We start from the raw sequence: 23,072 nt of genomic DNA on the forward strand, positions 1-23,072 counted from the left end.
TTTCGAGGCTGAGTTGCAGACGGAACCTGGGAAGTCTCGGAAGCCACGCAGTCAAAGAAGGCGTGAGAAATTTCAACATGCATTGGGTGAGACTTCAGTTGAAGTGGCTCCAGATATGCCACTGGGTTTTTCAATACCCACAAACATCAGACAAATGCAGCAGAATGATCCAACTTTATTTGCCCTGTTGCTGAAGGCTAGGAGGGAGGCCTCTGTAGGATCTGACACAAATAAAGAGCAGTATATACTGCAAGATGGCATTTTATATCATCAACATGGCCAGTTAAAGCAGTTAGTTGTCCCTAAGGAGGCTCGTGAAACAGTGCTGACTTTGGGACACTCTATTCCCTGGGCTGGCCACCTTGGGAAGTATAAGACCACTGCTCGCATCAAGCGATATTTTTTCTGGCCTGGTTTAAGATCAGATGTTGCTTTATTTTGCAGAAGCTGCCCTGAGTGTCAGAAAACCTCAATGAGAGTCCCTAGCAAAGCACCACTTCAACCCCTTCCCATTATTGGCACACCTTTTCTACGCCTTGGGATGGATGTAGTGGGCCCGGTGGAAAAAAGTAAATCTGGAAATCGCTTCATGCTTGTCATCACAGACTATGCAACAAGATATCCTGAAGTTTTTCCACTAAAGACTGTTAAAGCAAAACATGTGGCTTCCTCACTGGTTCAATTTTTCTCAAGGGTTGGATTTCCACAGGAGATTTTAACCGATCAGGGCACTAACTTTATGTCCACACTCTTGAAACAGGTCTATAAGCTGTTGGGCATCAGGAGCATGAGGACAACACCATACCACCCACAGACGGATGGCCTGACAGAGCGCTTTAACCAAACTCTCAAACAAATGCTACGTAAGTTTGTGAATGATACAGGCTCTGATTGGGACCAGTGGTTGCCATACCTCCTTTTTGCCTACAGGGAGGTTCCTCAGGCTTCCACTGGTTTCTCCCCATTTGAGCTCCTCTATGGTCATGATGTGAGGGGCCCTCTGACCCTGCTAAGAGATGCATGGGAGGGAGATCAGAGTAAAGAGGATCCAGTCAACATTATTTCATTTGTTCTCCATATGAGGGATAAACTGCAGCAAATGAGTGAGTTGGCTCAGAGTCACATGGCAGCTGCTCAGAAACACCAAAAGGTTTGGTTTGACAAGAAAGCTCGCCACAGAAGTTTTGCTCCTGGCCAGAAGGTTTTGGTAATGTTGCCAACTTCTGACAGCAAGTTGCTAGCAAAATGGCAGGGACCCTTTGAAGTACTGAGGAAAACTGGACCTACTACCTATCAAGTCTCTACACCAGGTCTCCAGCGAGGGAGTCGAGTGCTCCATGTTAACCTTCTCAAGGAGTGGGTTCCAAGGAAGGAGAATGAAACTGAGGTGTTGCTTATTCACAGAGTGGAGGAGGAGGAAGAAGTTAATGACTATTTGCCCTCAGTAACATCCTCTGTGCTGGACCTAAGCCATCTCACCAGCGAGCAACAGTCTCAGGTAACACCTCTTATTACTTCTGACATATTTCAAGAGTGTCCAGGTCGCACCACTCTGGTGGAGCACAGCATTGTTTTAAAACCAGATGCTGCCATAAAGCGTATGAGTTACAGGATACCCGAACGCTTCCGGGTGGAGCTGAAGGAGGAGATGGACCTCATGCTGTCTCTAGGAATCATCCAACCTTCAACAAGTGAGTGGTGCAACCCTGTTGTGTTGGTTCCGAAAAAGGATGGCAAAATAAGATTTTGCATTGACTTCAGGTACCTCAACTCTATATCAAAATTTGACTCTTACCCAATGCCACGTATTGATGACCTCATTGAGCACCTGGGGGCAGCAAGATACTTAACAACTATTGATCTGTCTAAGGGGTACTGGCAGGTGCCTCTCACTAAACAGTCCCAGGAGCTGACAGCGTTTCGCACCCCCTGGGGATTGTTCGAGTTCACAGTCCTGCCATTCGGTCTCCATGGGGCCCCAGCAACATTTCAAAGACTAATGGATCAGGTACTCTCTGGGCTCTCAGCATTCACCTGTGCATACCTTGATGATGTTGTGGTTTTCAGTGCAACTTGGGAAGAGCATGTTCACCATCTAAAGGAGGTCCTGGATCGGCTGCGTTTAGCAGGCCTTACCATCAATCCAGCAAAGTGTGCTCTTGCCAGGACAGAAATACAGTACTTGGGGTACACCATTGGATTTGGTACTCTGAAACCTCAAGTTGATAAAATCAATGCGATAGCATCCTGTCCGCTCCCACAAACCAGGAAACAGCTGCGGTCTTTTCTTGGCATGGCTGCATTCTACCACAGATTCATTCCTAATTTTTCAGCTAGAGCAGCATTCCTAACAGACAGGACGGGCTCCAGAAGTCCCACTAAAATTCAGTGGACAGCAGAGGCTATTGCAGCATTTAAGGACATTAGCCAATCTCTGAGTAAGAATCCAGTTTTGCACTCACCTGATTTTGCAAAAGACTTTGTGTTGCAGACTGATGCTTCTGAAAGAGGCCTTGGGGCAGTGCTTCTGCAGGGACCACCGGAGGACCAACATCCAGTTGCCTACATCAGCCGCAAGCTGCTGCCAAGAGAGGGGCGCTATGCAACCGTGGAGAAGGAAGCCTTGGCTATTAAATGGGCCCTTGACTCATTCAAATATTATTTGCTAGGAAGAGAATTCACACTTCAGACTGATCACAGAGCCCTCCAGTGGCTGGAAAGAATGAAGGACACTAATGGGAGAATCACCAGATGGTACCTTGCTATGCAGCCATTTCGGTTTAAGGTTCACTACATCCCCGGCAAGGACAACACCACTGCTGATTACCTTTCTCGGAGCCAGAGGGAAGATCAGGAAGTGGGGGAGTGTGTGATGGCCAAATCCATGGCCACACTCTGAAGCTGACAAAAGATGGGGGGGCCAGGGCTCAGCAAATTTGGATGCTGATTGGACTGCACCACTGGTCCTTGCTGGCGGGGGAATGTGTAGTTTCTTTCTTTAGATGAGTTTTTGCATTTAGGTGAATATTGGTATTTGGACTTTAATGGTTTTGATTTTCATTTTGTGAGTCTTTAGTTTAGTCAAACCTAGCTGTACTGTTATTTTTTTGGTTTGTAATTGTATTCTGTTTAGTTACCCCTATTGTGTCTAAATTGGTCTGATCAGCCAGTATATATACCCCTGTCTGTCATTTCTTTGTAGGTCAGTTATGTTTGTTTGTACAGCCAGTTTGTTTACATTTTTGCCTGAGTTCAGTTTTGTTTCTTTGACCTCTTTTATGAGCTCAGTTTATCTTTTGTCATCTATTTTTTGGGTTAAAATAAAAAACCCTATTTTTCTAATTAATATCCTGTGACTCCTCCTGTGTTTTTAACTCGGTCCATCACAGATGGGCTTTTCAACTGTTGCTTCACTGAAAACAAAATACAGATCTCAGCTGAACATTGAGCATGACTTGAGAGTGGCAGTATCAAGCCTGCAACCCCGTTTTGAGAAACTGTGCAATGCAAAACAGGCTCATTGCAGCCACTAATGCAGGGATAAATAGACCTGTATTGCCAGATGGATTTCACTTCTTTTCTTTTATTAACAGATTGCAGAGTGGCACTTTAATTTTTTCTATCTTTGAGCTTGATACAAATTTTGACACAGCTGCATTTTTATTTTCTTTATTTTTGAGCTTGCTGTTATTTGATGTAGATAGTTTGTATTTAGATACTACTTGTTACTTCAAAAAAATTGGAAAATTTTAAGATTGTTGCATATTTCATCAGCATTGTGTTGGGAAAATTGAAAATTCCCCCTTGTCCAAAGTGGGGAATGACAGAAAAAGTTTGAGAACCACTGATCTAGCCTGACTAGAGCCTTTTTGTCTGTGCTTGACGAGTTTCCAAGATGGCTTGTGGCCAAATTTAAATGGGACCTCTTATTGCTTTCTTTCAACAAGGGTTTTAGTCGCATTTTGTAGAGTGCACGGCTAATAGATGTTATGTCACAAATATTCTCCTACCTGTGCATCAGTGGAGCATGGGTAGAGAGAGCAATCCATGTATGGAGGCCTTAGTCTTCAATGCAGCCATCCTGGCTCCAATCCTGACCTTTGCTGCAAGTGTTTTCCCTCTATCTCGCCTCTCTTTAATTTCCTTCAACTACTAAATAATGGCCGCTAGGCATACACACACACACACCCCCACAAAAAAAAAAAATTCTCCTAACCAAGCTGCAAGTCTCTGCTGCTCCACTTGCTTTCATGGTTTCTGGGCTTCTTCTCTTATTTTTGCTTTTATTGTAAGATTGTAGTGAGCTAAATGCAAATCAAAATCTAATCATATTTGTTTAAAGAAAAAAAAAAAGAAAATGAAAGAAAGAAAAGCAACAAACAAAAACTATGTATTTTGTCTTTGCTTTCGGAATAATCAATAATCTTAAAGCGGTAGTTCAGGTTTTCAGAAATTAAGTTGTGTGAATTGTTCAACCGTCCATAGCTGTGCTTCAACAGTGTCCCTAACGTCACTGTTGCGGGCCTCCTGCTAAGTGAAACGACCGGTAGCACACTGGTGAAAAAGTTGTTTAGGTACCCTACAGGTAACCTGACTCCGCCAGATGGATTTGCTGGATTTGCTCTGCATATCCATCTGGAAACCTTCCGTTGAAGAAATTTTGGGAATGGGCGAAAATACTGTTTAGCTGATTCGCCTATTTTGGTAATAGACGGGCCAAATAAACCAATCAGATCAACGAAGCATATGACGTGCTAACAAAGCGACAACGAAAACACAACCACAAGCCAGGCTACTCTTGCTGCTGCAGGTAAAGGCTCGTTAGCTCAGCAAATAAGCAACATGTCGGCAAAGGATATTATATTTTGGTGAATAAATACTCTGTAATTCTGATAAAACTTGCTCGATAGCCACGCTAACGCTAGTTTCATCGGCTGAAGCCGCCATGTTCTTTAGACTGAACTGTCGCGCTTCTCGTTACGTCACACCTCAACCCGCCTCAAAGCCAACGCTGATTGGACGTTCGGTTGGTGAACTGCTCCAAATTTTCTTTAACGGAAAGTAGCCAGACTGATCTGCGAGTGAAACCTTGAAAGCTTGCAAGATCAGGATGGTCTCACGAGGCTACCCTACAGGGGCACATATACAGGAAAATACTGGCGGATGCTTTCAAGGGCTGTAGATGAGCTGTTTTGGCTGTGCAAATTGGCTTCAGTGGGAAGACAAATTTTTAAAGAAAGCACATTAGACAATGAGCTTCGGTTTGCTGGTGCTAGCTCAGGAACACAGCACTAGATCAGAGGAGCCAACTGGACAGACAACACACCAGAGCAGAAGAGAGGTGCTGCAGCCGACCGGTATCTCCATTGGAGGTAGGAGCGCAAAACAGTCCTTCTGAAACATCTTTTTAAATGTCAACCAAAAACCTCTCAAGATCATTCAATACTTCTTCCTTTGTAAACATTATTTTTCTCTGCCTTCCATTTTGATTTAAAAAGCTTGTCTACTTGTCTACAATAGCTTAAATGAGGGGCTGTGTCGCAAGCCTGAGCAGGTGTTTTGTTCTGTGGTTATATATAAACAATATATACCGTATATAACGCTACTAAATATTTTCAACACTAATGGCACCTAACAGTTCACTTTTATAAACAGTTATTGACTATTCAGCATGTTGATGAGCTGCTTAATTATTTCTGTCTGATAGTGCCCGAAAATATTCCTTATTGATATTAAGGCCTGACAAAGCACCTAGATGTTTTAAACTGTTAAAATAGTAAAAAAAAAAACATTCAATTTTTTTTCTTGCTTAAAATTTTTTAATAACAGCATCCCCAAATTGGAACTTCTTTTTCTTGAGTACATTACCAGTTTCTCAAAGCAGAAGGCTCGGTGACGGTAGCCACACTGTTCCATCTCAGCTACTGACGGTTAGTTGAAGAGAAATAAATACTTTTTAACTCACATTGATGAATGCTATAGTTAAATAATCCTAAATGTATCTCATAACCCCACGGATAATACTATCAAAAATTCACAGTTCTTTTGAGTACCTCTTACCGTATTTTCACGACTATAAGGCGCACTTAAACGTCTTTTTTTCCCCTCAAAATGTGCGGTGCGCCCTATCGTGCGGTGCGCCCTATGTGTGTTGTAACTGCGACTTTTGAGACCACCTCATTGAGGAGATGATGAAAGAGTGGCTGAATGTAAGGAGACCAGGTGTTTTTTTTCCACTCATCACCATCACCATTAATCTGTGACTCCATGCGTGCCCATCTCACAGCTGATGTGAAAAACATGAGGAAACAAATTAACGCTGTGCTCGCTGTTCAACCGCTCGACATCGGTGTGAACCGGACCCAGCAGGTGAAGCAGAAGCAGCGAGTTTACATGCAAAGTCAATGGTTGACGCGCGTATAGGTGCAGCAAAAGGTCCCGCAGCGCGTTTTGAGCCGCAGGTGCAGCACGTCGGGAAGCGTTTAAGCATCTGACGCACCGCCAACGCGCTGCTGCTGCTCGAGATGGAAAAATTGAAGTTTTGCTGCTGGACGCGCCGCATCAACCAATCAGAGAAGCTGATCTGGGAGCTGACAGCGAGACAGACACAGCGCTCTGATGACATATGATATTAAATGAAAAAGGCCGGATAGATGAGGAGATGATGAAAGCGTGGCTGAGGGAGGTGTAGCCTATGTGAGGAGACCAGGTGTTTTTTTCCACGCATCACCATCGCTGCGTGCCCATCTCACAGCTGATGTGAAAAAAAAGGTGAATCAATGGACGCTGTGCTCGCCGTTATCTCGGGGGTCTGACAAAGGAACTTCAACCGCTCGACATCGGTGTGAAGCGGCCGTTTAAAGTAAGGCTGCGAGCGGCGTGGGAGCGATGGATGACAGACGGAGACCACAGTTTCAGGATAAGTGGAAGGCAGCGCCGGGCAAGTTACGCCACCGTTTGCGGATGGATTGTAGATGGACTAACGTGTCTGCTGGCTCTGTTGTTCAAGCTTTCGCAAAAGCCGGCATTATTTCTGAGGAGCTGCGCTGCACGGAAAGTGACTCTGACAGCGCAGAAGGGGAAACTGGCATGTCTGATTTAGCGCAGCTGTTTTATTCAGAAACAGAGGATGATGACTTCGATGGCTTTGATTAATACTTTGTAATAAATACATGAATAAAGCACAAACATACTCAGTTTTGCTCCCGCTCTATTTTTCTACCTGAAAACTTAATTCGACAGCAGCCTCTGGGCGGGTCTCCTCCTCTTCAGCGCGGTGGCTGGCAGGTGTTTTTTCATCTAAATAATCTAAATCTTGCAGCTATATTTGCTGTGATCAGTGGGAATAAAGTAGTTTTAATATGTTTTTAAGTGAGAAAGTCCACCTGAAAACTTCATAATTGCAGTCAGTTCATCCAGATTATCTATTTCTGTCGGAGGCGCTCAGACCCCCACATACCAGCGGTGCACCGACAGTAGAAATCGATTCATCAGCAGCCTCTAGGCTGGGCAGCCTGGGGTTCACCGCGGCTGCGGGCAGGTGTTTTTCATCTAAATAATTTTAACTGCAGGCACCAGGATACCGGCAATAAAAGCAAACATATTCCGTCGGCAGGTTTCAGGATTTTAAGTTAATTTAGGAGTGATCACAGCGCTGTGTCATCTGCGATGTGTCTGTCTCATGGCCAGCTCGCAGGTTTGATTAATACTTTGTAATAAATACATGAATAAAGCACAGTCATACTCAGTTTTGCCCCCGCTGTATTTTTAAATACGCAGTAGAGGTATTTAAAGGTAGTAGAGGACATGTACCGGTATATAAAAAACGCGCCCTATAGTCCGGTGCGCCTTATGTGTGTGTTAAATACAGAAATGGCACACATAACTGAGAGTGCGCCTTTTAGTACGGTGCGCCTTATGGTTGTGAAAATACGGTAATTTTATTTAATGTAATTTTATTAATTACACTTAATGAAATGTTTATTTTTACAGAAGAAAATATATTAAAACATTTTTGATTACATTTTGCCCATAACAAGCTCTGTTTTAGAGACTTAATGATACATTGCCAAAGTTTAATATTAAGCTCCCCCAAATTCAGAGTCTTAGAAAGCTAAAATTAAAAGTATTGTATTTCAAACTCATCGTTAGCTACTGTTCTTTAAAAAACAAAACAAAAAAAAACATCCTATGAGAAGACCAAGCAATACTGAGCAAAGGACATTGCATTTCTGCACCATACTACACTGATAGTACTGTTAGCTGGGCACTGTGATTGCACTCGTCTTGACTGATTGCACTGATTGAATATTCTGAAGATGATCACGTATAATCATTCTTTAGGATGAGAAGAACAAAAAAATAAAAAATAAAGTTATATGCAAATCCTATTTCAATTTAAAACATGCATAGAAATATAGGGGCACTTTGGTATGGCTCAGTAGTGGAAGGGTTATCTTTGTGTCAAAGACTGAGGTTTCATCTTAAGGTCAAAAACAATGGTTCTAAATAAAATGATATAAGATATTTGAAAAGATGGTCAAACCAGTTTAAGACAAATATCACATTGTTACTGTATATATTTCTTTAGCCATGAAGCAACCGGTACTTTACCACCACTTGTCATTTAAAACAATCAAAATTAAGCAATTTCTATGCTTACACTGATGATGGTGAGTCTCATTTCATCCTTTGCCCTATCACCTTGCAATATTTATTTTGTTCTTTTTAAGCATCAACAATCTCAGTTGGCCTCAGGTTTTCGGGCTGTTTTAAAGGTCAAGGCTTTAACAGAGTCTGCTATCTTACTGTGAGTTTTAATTTTTGCCTCAGGTACAAAAAAAACCAAAGTGGGGAACCGGGCTATGAAACCAGGAATCCACATATGTAGGTGCTTTACCCAACAATCAAATATGGACTCCAGTAAGCAGCTCCAAGTAACTCTTGGCACCGTGAGCAATAGTAGTCTATGACAGAACTATCTTAAAGTTGGTTTCATGTTCACATTGAAACCTTTGCTCTTCTTCCCACACAAGGTCACACATATTTTACTGGGAGTTTTATAACCGCCAACGTGGACTTGGCTGGAACCTTGGTCACCTGCAGGGTGGATATCCAACATCAGTTCCTGAGTTGATTTTACAGGCTGTTAGATTCTGCTTTGGTCACTGGTTTTGTTTAGTTTTTTTCTTTACCAAACTCTTGGAGCCTGTTTGCCTGGCTGTTGTGATTCCAGGAAGGAGCTATGTGTGGAGCAGGTTGACAATTACCTTTTGTATCTCTGCTTATTTATCTATATCTGCTTCTGTCTCCTTGAACCCGAGTCGGTATTGGCAGATGGCCGCTTACAGTGAACCTGGTTCTGAAAGGGAGTATACAGTACCGCTCCACTGTCGCTATATATGCATGCTGGGTGTGAGGAATTGCTGAAAGCCAATAAGTTGATGCAATCAGCAGGTTTTCCTTAAATATAAAACTTTGAACCAGTCTGACTGTATGATCTGGTTGAATTGTCTCTGTAAAGAGATGACACATATTGTGACTTGGCACTATATAAATAAACGGAATTTAATATTTGTTTTGTGTCCTCAGATTAGACAAAGGTTATACAGTATCTCAATAAAGGTGTGCTTTCTGTGTTGATTTTCCTTTGTCTTCTTCATGTGAAACCCAACAGTCCACTAAAATACACCACAGATCATGTTTTTCCCCTTTGTTCTGTAGTGTGCAAGGTTCCTCTCGACCATAACCCTATATGCTCTTCATTTTGCATGTGACTTGGCTCCTATGATAGTGAAGTGGAGCTTTTTCCTTGTTCAGCCTTAAAAAAAAAATGTCTGATTAAGATGAGATGGACTTTTTTCAGATTCCTTGTACAATTTATCCCTCCCATTTTCCCCTCCGGATGTAGGGAAAAAAATCAGTGCAAAGAATATTTTAATTGCTTTGTCCCATCATATTAATCAGCATGCCTTGCCCCACAGTTGGAGGGGGCTGGAGGGTGCTTGGGGAGCAAGAGGATGGGATCTGATTTTATTATTCAGGGAGGATTGAGATTCTCTCCTGGGATAGGAGACATCTGGGATAGAATTGTAAAGATGGACAAAAGGATGAAACACAGAGAGATTGGTGTTTGTATAGATAAGGTCAGAAAAAAATGCTCTTCAGACCTTTTGCATTGACTGTAGAGTAGAATAGAAAGGATTTGAATCCTTAGGGAGCTGGTAAATCGCAGGGAATTGTGAAATTGGGACTTGGTAAAATTGGAAAAAGTAGGTGAAACAGATGAGGGGGGATGAGCTTGATTTCTGGTTCTGATAAATAGAAGAGTTTTATGAATAAATCAAAAAGTATATCTCCACAGGAAATACATTCATTAAAGCAAACATGCATTCTCAAAACATTTTAGACAATTTAACCGATATGTTTTCTGTACAAAACCCTAATTTAGTAGAGTCCAGTAATTGAGTCCCATCAACTTGGGAATCCCACTGCTTTTCTGACTGGCTTGAAGCTGCAATAATGTTTTTAAATTAAGCATCATCTTATTGTCATTATCTTGTTTTAGCACAAAGCAGGTTATTATTACATTTTCAACAGTGATTGAAATAATATACCTTCGGATGGAGGGGTAATTTTGTTTTAACTTTTAACCATCATTTAAAATGTAATTAGGTACTGCTAGAGATATTACACAAACACTGGAGACCATTACCATTCTTCCATGATTAATCATGTTACACTGAAGATGTTTTAAAAAAACAAAAAAAACAACAAAAAATCACTTATGTGTTTTTTAACATTTTCCCCCTCCAGAAGCTTATCATTTGGGTTTTCAATCTGCACATTGACCTCATGTTTACTATTTTAAACACAGCAAGTTGGTGAAGGTTGTCATTAGCACATGATCAAAGTTCCCCGCTGATAATTGTTTCCAAGCACTGACTTCTCTGTTGATTATTAAATCAAAAGTGAATATCTTTATGTTGTTTTCATAAATGCACATCTACTGATATAATTTCATGGCTTATGGGGCAGGTTAATGCGCAGCTACCTGTATGTATTTGTTGTGACTTTGAACTAACTATTCCAGGTTTACATGTAAAACTTAAAAAATTGATGGCAAAATTACAACTAGGCACCTAAAATATCCTCATAAAGCCTTATATTATTGATATTTCATACGTGTTTTGTTTGAAATTTCTTGCACTTGTAGAAAAATACCCAGTTTCTAATATTTAATCCACGCAAAATAAATTACAAATGACTGAGATGCGCACTGTGCTGCATCCCCATTTATGTCGTAATAACTACTAAGGAAGTTGCGGAGTGTAATAAAAGCGACAATATCAACATCCTAAACAAGTTAGTGTCCCATCAGTTGATGAGGTATGGAGAACTAAATAAGACAATTTTTTTCTTTATTCATACAAATAAGTTACAAGTAAGTCCTCAATGATTTCGGCATCAAACTACTGCTAACAGTTAATAGCTGTGGCCACCCGCTTATCTGAATTCTGTAAAAAATAACAGCAAATGATAATTGCTGCAACAGATCTCATCTAGTGATGGCTAACTAGCAACTTAGATGTCTCTGCTGGGAGAGCATTGTTGTTACTGGACTACACTGCCGTGTTTTATACATAACAGCAAAGAAAATAAAATTCACTGTTTATTATAAATTAACCTCCTTGTGTTTTGACGCCCCAGTCACTAATGAATTGTCTCCACCTGCTAAAAGCTTCTGCGATGTAGACGATGTTTTCTCCTGGTTACTTTCCATTTTTTTTTGGTTACTTTCTCTACCCTCTCTGAGGTCATGAATGGGCATTTAATTCTAATGGGAAATGACAAATAGAAGTCACTACATCTGTCTTTGTCTATTTTCTACTCCTCTACCAACAGTTTGTCTTCATATAGAGGTAAAACACTCAGAACTGAGTTTTTTCCCTCGTTGGCTACCAGTAGACAAAGATGGCAACGCAATATGACGTCTTATAAACAATCAATTCTAAGCTGTGGGAACAGTTTCATTTCAGATGCGAATGTTGTTACATTTTGGCAGAATATGTATTTATGAAAGCAATACTTGATCTTTCCTAATAACAAGCTAAATTATTACCACATGCTCTCTTTATGATGTATCCATTTCCTTTATCTATAGTACTTTTTTGGGCATTTCTTTTTCCTACCATTTCATAGCAAAAGGCTAAATAGAACTAGGGTAGAGGAGGATACTGTAAAATTGGGTAAGAGTGGGGAAATTACGCTAAAGAGGGGGAGAAAAAGACATGGAGAAGGCTGGGAGACTCCCAGAGGTGGCGTCCCAAATGCAGGGAAGCCTCAGAGGATTCTCCATGTGACCTTCACACTTTCTATATACCATTCAAGGGCAGAATATGTGTTAGGGTGTGTTCTGGTGTGTGTGTATTATATGCCTGGGCTACATCCATGTGGTACTTCTATAGTCACTCTTTGTCCAATTAGCACAGGGCTGAACCAGCCTGGACATTTTTCATTGTGTGCGTGCATGGATGTGTTACATTACCTGGCTGTGCTAATAATTCACATCTGCAGGATTTTGGAGAGAAAGCTTTTTGTTCAACCATTTCTCATGCAGAGATCCTATTTATTATAGAAAATCAAACATCTGATAAATATTTGAGCAGCTGCACCTTGAGGCAGACAACCCTGTCAGTGAGGGGAGGAAGAGTAAAACACATTAAAACACAGAGTATAAGTGAGGAACAGCAGATTATTCCTCATTATGCAGCATTAAGCGTCTATAATCTGCTTTTAATCCAATATCTTTACCTCACTCAATTAATGAGCCATGCGTCAAGACTGGATTAGAGTGCAAATACTGGCTGTAAGAAATCTCTGCAGAGAGGAAGTTGAGTAAAGGCAGCACAAATATGAGATGAGGAAGATTATCACGCTCTTAGCCACATCGCTCTAAAACTGTTAGAGTCAAGAGGCAGCTTAAAGTCAAAACACTTTGGCAGAATAGTGTTCTACTTTGATGGTTTCACATTTTACTCCAGATTTAAACTGTTAAAAATAGATGACAAATGGGCTCAAATGAAATGCTGTGCAGAAAGGTGAGTCTGCCTTGAAAAACAACAGACAACATGACAAACACCTCAATTATGATTCAGGTTTGTGACAACATAAATGTTTAAAAATGCATCATTGGCAGCATATTACCCTTCAGATTAACTTTTTTCCTTGGTTGGATGTGTTTGAATGGTAAAAAGGGTTTTTAATAGGACAAATCGCAGTTTGAACTTTTCAAAATTTTGCTCCAGCTGAGAATGATGACCAAATAATAATGTATGCAGTATAAAAAGATAGAGAAGGGCTATTGATAGACATTTTTCCTTGTTGCAAAATATGGACCACTGTATTTTGGAAAAAAGTTAGATGCATTGCCTGGTAATTGGAGCTTTAATACATGGCGTATTAATCTGCTAGAAATAGCCATTAGAAGTTGAGAAACCTTGGCAACAGTAACACCAACCAAAGAGATTATGATGTTTAGGTAATATTATGTTGCTACTGAAGTGCTAAGGTCAGTGGAGAGGCAAGTTCATTTGGATAGCACAATTAAATACAAGAACAATTCAAAGTGTTTTACATGAATTAAACAATAAAATAGAATGGAAAAGCAAACCCAGAATAAAAGCAAATAAAGATAAAAACATAAAACACGATAAAAACATGTGTCTATGAAATTTAAGATGGTTAAAACTGCATTACTTTTGGTGTTTGCATCCAGATATTTTCGCTATTCAAGATTAGTTTTACTATGCAACATGGAGAAGTTAACACCCGCTCATAGAATATCAGTACAGCAAAATATGTAGAACTTAGGCTAAAATTACCTTATTCATCATTTCACCAGAAAAAGAAGTGAGGTGTATGAGAAAATAAATATAAACAACTCATAATTCAGTTATATATCATGAGATGCTTATGGGAAAATCAGGACCCAGGTGTGTGAGTAGAGTGTCTGCGTGTGTTTGTGTGTGTATGTCTGTGTGTGGAAAAATGCTAAATACAGACTCACCTCAAGAGTTACTACCTGTGTCTCCATAGTAACTGAGTCATGGCATATTCACCTGGCTGCTCCTGCTCTTTTTCATATATTCATGGTTCAACTGCAGAAATCAGAGATAAAAGAATCCAGGGACGTAAACAGGCAGGAGAGGAAGAGATGCATCAAAGAGGAGGAAATACCTCGGCCATTTTGGGAGTGTTCTGTTTACCTACTTCTATTAGGAATTTTCTTTCAGTCTTAATTAAACACACCTTTAAAATCATGCAAAAATTATTTCCCATATAAATTGTAAAAATGTGGTGTTCTTTAGTGATAGGTTGTGAAGATCGATGAACTGACTTAATTAGTTAAAATGCAATTTAAAAGAGTATTACAGAAACAAACTGTTATCCAGTTTCTCATACACCACAAGTGTGTCTCTTGGTAATATACATCTAGCTGTCTTTCCTCTTTTAGCCTCAATGGCAGATTTCTGCCAACAGTCAGATTATATATCTCATCTAGTAAATCACTCAATTGCTACGTAAGAGCCTGTTTAAGCAGGACTTCCAGAGAACTGTGAAGAAAAAACAAGAGAATATTAAACAGACAAATAGGAAGAGGAAACAAAATTTTTCTGGGCAAAGTGAATTATTGTTCCATTGGTGTGGTTTGTATTTAACAAGACCTGTATCTGCAATTTTCCCAAATTGATTTGTTTTTAAGAACTCTTTTCTATTCATGTACTAATGTATTCCCAATTCCACAAACAACTAAATGTACACTACTCAAAACAATTAAAGGAACACTTTGTAATCAAAGTATAGCATCAGGTTAATTAAAATTCTGGGATTTTGATTTGGTCAGGTAAGTAACAGAAAGGGTTGTTAATCAGTTTCAGGTGCTTTGGTGTTAATGAAATTAACAATAGGTGCACTAGAGGGGCAACAACGAGACGACCATCAAAACAGGAATGGTTTTACAGGTGGAGGCCACTGACATCTTTTCTGACTTTTTTCCCCAGTTTTGCATTTGGCTAGGGTCACTGTCACTACTGTTAGCATGAGGCGCTAAGTGGACCCTACAGAGGTTGCACAGGCAGTCCAACTCCTCCAGGATGGAACATCAATACGTATCATTGCCAGAAGGTTTGCTGTCTCCCAGCACAATCAACGAGCATGGAGGAGATTCCAGGAGACAGGCAGTTACCCCGGGAGAGCTGGACAGGGCCGTAGAAGGTCTACAACCCATCAGCAGGACCGGTATGTGCTCCTTTGTGCAAGGAGGAGCAGGAGGAGCACTGCCAGAGCCCTACAAAAGGACCTCTAGCAGGCCACTGGTGTGAATGTCTCTGACCAAACAATCAGCCCAATGTGCTCTAGTGGGCCCTGTGCTCACTGCCCGACACCGTGGAGCTCGATTGACATTTGCCACAGAACACCGGAATTGGCAAGTCCACCACTGGCTCCCTGTGCTTTTCACAGATGAGAGCAATTTTACCCTGAGCACATGTAACAGATGTGAACGGGTCTGGAGAAGCCGTGCAGAATGTTATGGTGCCTGTAACATCGTTCAGCATGACCGGTTTGGTGGTGGGTCAGTGATGGTCTGGGGAGGAATAACCATAGAGGGACGCACAGACCTATACAGGCTAGACAATGGCACCCTGACTGCCATTAGGTATCGGGATGAAATCCTTGCACCCATTGTCAGACCCCATGCTGGTGCAGTGGGTCCTGGGTTCCTCCTGGTGCACGACAATGCCCGGCCTTATGTGGCGAGAGTATGCAGGCAGTTCCTGGAGGATGAAGGAATTGATACCATTGATTGGTCCCCACGCTCGCCTGACCTAAATCCAATAGAACACCTCTGGGACATTATCTCTCGATCCATCCGACGCTGCCAGGTTGCACCTCAGACTGTCCAGGAGCTTAGTAATGCCCTGGTCAAGATCTGGTAGAAGATACCCCAGGACGACATCCGTCGTCTCATATCTATATCTATATATACATCTATATCTATATCTATATCTATATATATATATATATATATATATATATATATATATATATATATATATATATATATATATATATATATATATATATATATGCAGCTGTGCCATTAACATCTGTATATAGATATTCTTTCATCCTCTGATATGAGCACTGGCTTGTAGCCTGTGTGCCCGGCTGTGTCTTTCCTGGACTATGACACCTGTGAAGCTGGTTGACAGTAACATTTTATATAATTGCCTCTTTTTTATGGTTGCTGGAGGTTTCCCTTTTAAAAGGGACTTTTTTTCTCTCCAAAATTGCTGCATGCATGAAAAAAATATGCAAGCGAAAATCTCCACAAGCTCATCCTAAAGGAGAATGTCTGACAATTCAATGATTAAATCACCTTCTTTTACTTCACGAAAACCGTTAACCAATCAGACTGTATTGTCTCTGTAAAGTGCCCTGAGATGACATGCTGTGAATTGGCACCATATAAATAAACGGAATGTAAAGTAATTATAGATATAGATAAATATTGTTTTCTAACTACCTTAACAAAAAAAGAGCTAGTAAAGATACCACAGTCTTAAAAACTAAGCTTCATTAACCTTCAATAGCTGTCAACCATAACTGTAGTTAGGGTAGATGTAACATGTATCTTTATTTAAATCTGCAGACACTCTGTATTCAGTTGTTTTTAAGTTAGATGGAAATGGGAAATGCACTGGTTTTATCAAATATTGTACTATATTAAACATCTAAATACATAAAATCGAATCACTCTGTTCATTGTCTGACCTTCGGTTTGGGACCAAGACATGGGTTGCTTTTTGTAATCTTTTTTAAACGATTTACAGGTCGAGTTGCGGAAGTGAAATCCCTTTAAGCAAACTTACCAAGAAAAGCTGGAGATGAAATCTTTTGGATCTGATCAGCCGAACATCAAAATTGATCAGCAGTCCAAAGACAGATGGAGACGGTAAACTTAGTCTTTTTCCAGGACATTGTTTAGCTACAATGCTTGACTGACTGCATGGAGCAAGGCTAACGTTTTATTCTGCTGCCTAGGCTGCCTGCCTCCTTTTTCAAACGTCAGGCTCTGACCCAGCTATTTTAAATTTATAGCCCCCCTGGAGAAAACTCCACCTGCTCCAACTGGTGTTTGGGTTGTTTTTGTGAGAACATTTTACTTCTGTTTCTTAAATTTGCACTGGGAGTAACGTAACGCAGAGTCTGCTCAGCTTTGGTTCAAAGTTTTCTATCTAAGGAAAACCAGCTTATTGGATCGACTCATTGGCTCAAAAGCAATCCCTCACGCTAAGCATGCTTGTAGCGACAGTGAAGAGGAAAGATTCCCTTTTAACAGGAAGAAAACTCCAGCAGAACCATCCAGCGACCATCTGCTGAGGCTGACTGGGACTTTAGGAGACAGAAGCAGAGATACAGAAACAAGCAAAGATACAAGATGTACTCTCCACCAGCTCCACAGGCAGCCTCTGCAGGAAAAACACAGCCAGACAGACAAGCTGTGAGCCAGCTGCCATGTGGGATGAGAGAGAGCACATACAGTTAGTCACTGTCAGAGAACCAGGACTATACTAAAAAACAGGCAGACCGCTAACATCTATAAACAAAAAGGTTGATGGCAGCAGCCAGCCTATATATCTCTCCAGGATGGTCTCACAACAAAACAGGAACAGATCTGATGAAGCTACTATGATGATAAAAAGCAGATATCGTAAAGTTTTAGATTGAACAAACACATACTTCAGCATGGGAACAAAGAGATAAAATTAAGCAGAATAATAAAAAAGGGCTCCCTATGTCGAGGCCTATAGCAGCATCACTATAGACATAGATTAGGCTATGTTGTGCTTCAAACTATAATCTTTATCGAAGAGGAAAGTTTTAAGCCTAGCCTTAAAAGTAGACACGATGTCTGCCTAAAGGCTTGAAACTAATAGTTGATTCCATAGGAGAGGAGCCTGATTACTAAAAGGTCTGCCTCCCCTTCTACTTTGAGAAATTTTAGGAACCACTAGTAAAGCTGCAGATTGAGATATAAGACAGAGCTTGGCCATCAAATGTCAAAAGGAGGATTTTAAATTCTAGGAATCCAATGAAGATAAGCTAAGATAGGAGACATGTTATCTCTCTTTTAAATTTTTTATCAGAACTCTGGTTGCAGCATTTTGGATCATCTGAAGATACAGTTATATTGACTTCCGGAGGGTAAAAAAATTCAAATTTTCCAGCTTTAAAGTAACAAATGCATAGACTAAGTTTTACAATATTTTGGAGATGAAAGAAGGAAATTCTAGGAATAAGAGGTCCTGATAAAATATAACAATGTATTTTGAAGTACTGGTATACTCAGCAAACACTGCAGATTAAATGGGGGGAATGTGTCTCTGCTCCATTCAAAGTTAGTAATGGGGTGAGGCAGGGCAGGATTTTGTCCCCAGTTCTCTTTAACTTGTATCTGGATGAACTGTCACACAAGTTGAGAGCTTGTCACACCTGTTGTGTGGCTGGTGACTCGGTACTTAATCACCTGATGTATGCAGATGATTTAGTAATATTTAGCCCTAGTACTGCTGGGTTACAGCAACTACTAAACATCTGCTCTGAGTATGGTCTGGAACACGACATAAGGTACAATCCATCTACAAGTGTGATCATGATCTGTAGGAGTAAGGAAGATAAATCTACTGAGTTTCCAGATTTTTTGCTGTCAAATACAGTGCTGGGCATAACAAATAAAACCAAGTATCTTGGGCACATCATCACAGAAAATCTGTCAGACGATGATGATATTTGCAGACAATGTAGATTGTTGTATGCTCAAGCTAATACCCTTGCACGTAAATTCGGTTCATGTACTGATAAAGTCAAAGTGGAACTGTTTAATGCATATTGTACCTCTCTGTACACTGCTCACCTGTGGACTACCTATAGAAAAGTCAACCTGCAAAGGCTGCAGGTGGCCTATAATGATGCTATGCGGTTACTTTTGAAACGTCCAAGATGGTCCAGTGCAAGTGAGATGTTTGTCACAGCAAGAGTTAATACCCTACAAGCTGTTCTACGAAAGTTAATGTATAAGTTTATTTGTAGGTTAAATGTATCTGAAAACGATATTATTTTGTCACTCACTGATACCACACGTAGTACAATCCAAGGGCGTAGGTTTGATTTTAACTTTGGTAGGGACACGATTGGTCGGGTGTCATTGGTGCTATGCAATATGCACGCCCTTTTTTATGCTCGATGTGAGCATCCGTACTGATAAGAGGAATTCAATGTTAAAAGAGAAAAGCATAATTTTGCTACATTAATAAAAATTAAATAAAAAAAACACTACACTCATTAGATGCTGTTTATCAATGTTTGAAGCATTAATTGATTATTTCAATAATCGTCAACTAATTTAATAATTGATTCATCATTAACTGGAGTATAAAGACTCTAAAACATAATATAAATGTAAAATGTGTCTTTTTCCAACAGAGCAACCCACTTAGATCAGTAATTATACCAAAATTGTAAAACTACAATACATATATATAATCAAAATTCTCCATCCAGAACTCCTCATGTGGAAATATTTTAGTTTCACCTGGTTTATTTAGACATCACCTGAAGCACTGAATGGCAGCTGCTTCACCTACAAGCTGCCCTGCATCATTATTACTGGATATCTGTGTTTCCTATAATCATATAATGTATAAGTGCATTTTTAATAGTAAAGGATTAAATGTAACACAACCTTTTATCATTGTCCTATATTGCTACTGTCTGACTGTATAAATAGCTCCTTATGTATATTTTCTTTTTAGTGGCATCATCTACAAACACAACACTGAGAATGAGCCTAAGTTTATTAAAATATAAAATCACTTTTAACAATTATAAAAGACAATATAACACTATCTTATCTGTAATTTAATAATATCCAAAATAAACAGTCAGATTCCAGCATTTTTACCAGACATTAATGTTTGTACTAATTTACTTATAGACTGTGTGGAAATCTATGTAAGATAAAATCAATGTTAATATTCTTCATCTGTTTGTTCTTCTCTTTATCCTATTTCTAGAAGTATAAATAGTCAATTAAATTATTATTATTATTTGGAACCCTAATTATGCTTTTTAAACGATATACAGCAGATGTTTAGCCGCCATTTCTTGTTGTTTTCCTCTATAAGAGAAATAACACCTGCTAATAATTATACCTGAACTTCCTCAGAGTCATCAAAAAATGAAACCAGTAACAGCAACTAAATATTGGTAAAAAGGAAACCGTCACATTTTCTTTTTTAGGTGGCTGTGGCTAAGAATCAGAAATGTTGATGGCTTACAGCCTTTATTTGCCCATTTTGTGTCTTCAGAACTCCTGGCTGACTCAGAATATTTCGTTTTATAAAAGAAAAAAAAAGGTTTTTGTTTTTTAGTGTACATGATATTCATTTTTTTTATTGGGACTAGTTTCATAGTCTAATATTAATTGTAGTAACCGCTGCATTCTAGTGTGAATAAATTTTCAATGTTGTGCTCCAAGCACAGCGGACTAGAAAACAGCCAATCAGAAAGAGAGAAGGCGGGACCTAAGGCAGAACAGCCAATGAGAGTGGAGTTAAACAGCGCAGCACAGTTCAATGCGCTGCTAGGTGAAAGGGACAGGAGAGACCAGGCAGAGGAGCTGCGAGAGGAAAAGAGCCACTGCTGTAAATTATAAACATGTTGCTCACATCCAATTATTGGTCGGGACAATTAGGACGGTTCAAAACTTTGGTAGGGACATGTCCCTATGGTCCCTATGCAAACCTACGCCCATGGTACAATCCGATATCAGTCTAAGCTGTGGAGACACTGGTATTCCTGTCTTCTTAAAGATCCTATTTAATCGATAATGGTACTTGTATTGTGTTTTTATCATTAACTATTTTTATTTAATTTTTATGTATGTATTTATTGGACCATGACTCCGGATCTATCTATCTATCTATCTATCTATCTATCTATCTATCTATCTATCTATCTATCTATCTATCTATCTATCTATCTATCTATCTATCTATCTATCTATCTATCTATCTATCTATCTATCTATCTATCTATCTATCTATCTATCTATCTATCTATCTATCTATCTATCTATCTATCTATCTATCTATCTATCTATCTATCTATCTATCTATCTATCTATCTATCTATCTATCTATCTATCTATCTATCTATCTATTTATCTATCTATCTATCTACCTATCTATCTATCTATCTATCTATCTATAACACCAATTTCTCACCTCATTGTCTCATATCAGTTTAATCCCATCCAAATTGAGCGACTGACTAATCAGCTTGTTTTTCAAAGACTCTGGTCTAAAGACAATAACTTCTGTTTTGTTCAGAAGCAGAAAGTTAAGAGTCTTTAAGGTTGTTATGTCCTCAAGACATGCCTGTAGTCTATGTAATGGGTTAGTTTCATCTGGATTTATTGAAAGATATAGATGAGTATCATCAGCATAACAGTGGAAATTAATCCCACGCTGTTTAACAATTCTAACAATTGGGAGCATATAAAAAAATAAAGAGCATTAGCCCCAGCCTTGATCCCGGTGGGTCTCCTCCTTGTTAAAAGCTCAACGCTCTTTCAGTTTACAGGTAAGCATGATCGTCACGGACTGGTGGTGGTAAGCCACCTTATTTTACAACCCAGCCACTGCAGCCGCCTCCACTGTAGATCTGTTTTTGTCATTGTCTGAATAAACACTTTTTAAGTATTCCACTGTCTGTCTTCATCAATATTAATATTTTCTGTATCAGTGGTGCATCCAGATGCATGAAAAACTCTCTCTCTATCTACACCTGCCCCTGTCAGCTTGTCCCATGATGTGTCTTTCCATCAGCCTCTCTCCTATCAGTTTGATCAACTGCGCAGATATGCCTCTCCTTTAATTTCCAACCCTTCTCTGCCTGGCTTCGGGAGCTAGACTCTTGCCTCGGCCCTGGCACCTTTCCTGGGTTACTCATCCAAGCAAATGTCAATTCACAGCATCAAGTCTTCTGCCGGGGCCTCGAGCGCCAAATAACTTATTTCATTCATGTCAATAAAACTTTTCTAATTGCAATTTTTTTTTCTATGTGAGTCTCTCCAGGTTGAATTTGTCGTACTTCTTAACACATAAGCTGTACATCTTTTAGTTTCCCCAAAAACTCTTCAATTACTCTATGTGTAGCCATATATTTCTACAAGATCATCCTAAAAAGAAGGGATATACAAGCTAAGTGGTGGCCTGTTTAAGGTAATTAAAAAGTGTAAGAAATCTGATGACATGGCTTAACAATATACACATTTTTAAATGTGGACAGTTTCTAATGTATGTTTTATTTTGTCATGTTGTTGCTTCAGGTTAAAGGAAAGCATGACCCTACTGCAACCCAGTACTGGACACATAAGTAAATGTTTGCCTGTCACTCTTTAGATCATGCAATCACAGGTACACCCTTAGCCATTATCTTTACAATATAGAAATCAAAAAGTGAAATTTTCTGAATAAATACAACTCTCAGGTTTATCAAAGAACATTGGTAAATAAATAGTATAATGAATATAATGGAAAACAGCAACTGTTCATATTATCTCTCAGCCTCAGCCAGCTGTTACTCAAAAGTACCCATTACATTATAATTAACTAATTTCACTGCCCCTATGGATCCAGTTGTTGTGCTGAAGACGTTTTTTTCCCCTATGCAATGGCAGTGGTCTTAAATGTGTCACTTTAACTTTAGCAATATGATTCCAATCACCTCCCCTAACTTCTTTCTTCCAATCTTTCCCACTGCATACCTGTCTCTGCTCTGATTTGGTCTTCGGGAGGCAATGGTGACCAGCAGAGCAGAGAAATTGCCTGTTATCAAGAAGGTCGATTCTTTATGGAGTTCCATAAATTGCTTTGTATTGATACCCTGTCAGACTTAGGATTCTTATATTAACCCCCAGATCTAGCCCTAGGTGAGCTGACAAT

At 39.7% G+C, this 23,072-nt stretch overlaps 1 protein-coding gene across 1 annotated transcript; it reads left to right on the forward strand.

Moving 5' to 3' along the window:
* The first annotated feature begins 1,028 nt into the window (after positions 1-1,028).
* On the forward strand, positions 1,029-2,181 carry LOC119789734. Its single transcript, XM_038294790.1, has 2 exons — positions 1,029-1,691; positions 1,762-2,181. Exons 1-2 carry the CDS (start codon positions 1,079-1,081, stop codon positions 1,848-1,850), a joined length of 702 nt encoding a protein of 233 aa, XP_038150718.1. The 5' UTR covers positions 1,029-1,078; the 3' UTR covers positions 1,851-2,181.
* The last annotated feature ends 20,891 nt before the right edge of the window (positions 2,182-23,072 follow it).

Source organism: Cyprinodon tularosa, unplaced genomic scaffold (genome assembly GCF_016077235.1).
Source record: "Cyprinodon tularosa strain WSP-4 unplaced genomic scaffold, ASM1607723v1 ctg346, whole genome shotgun sequence".
Lineage (NCBI taxonomy): Eukaryota > Metazoa > Chordata > Actinopteri > Cyprinodontiformes > Cyprinodontidae > Cyprinodon > Cyprinodon tularosa.

Coding starts and splice junctions, on each gene's coding strand:
- LOC119789734 (XM_038294790.1), top strand. CDS start 1,079: ATGAGGGATAAACTGCAGCAAATGAGTGAGTTGGCTCAGAGTCACATG. Junction 1,692..1,761: donor AATCATCCAACCTTCAACAA/GTGAGTGGTGCA, acceptor CATTGACTTCAG/GTACCTCAACTCTATATCAA.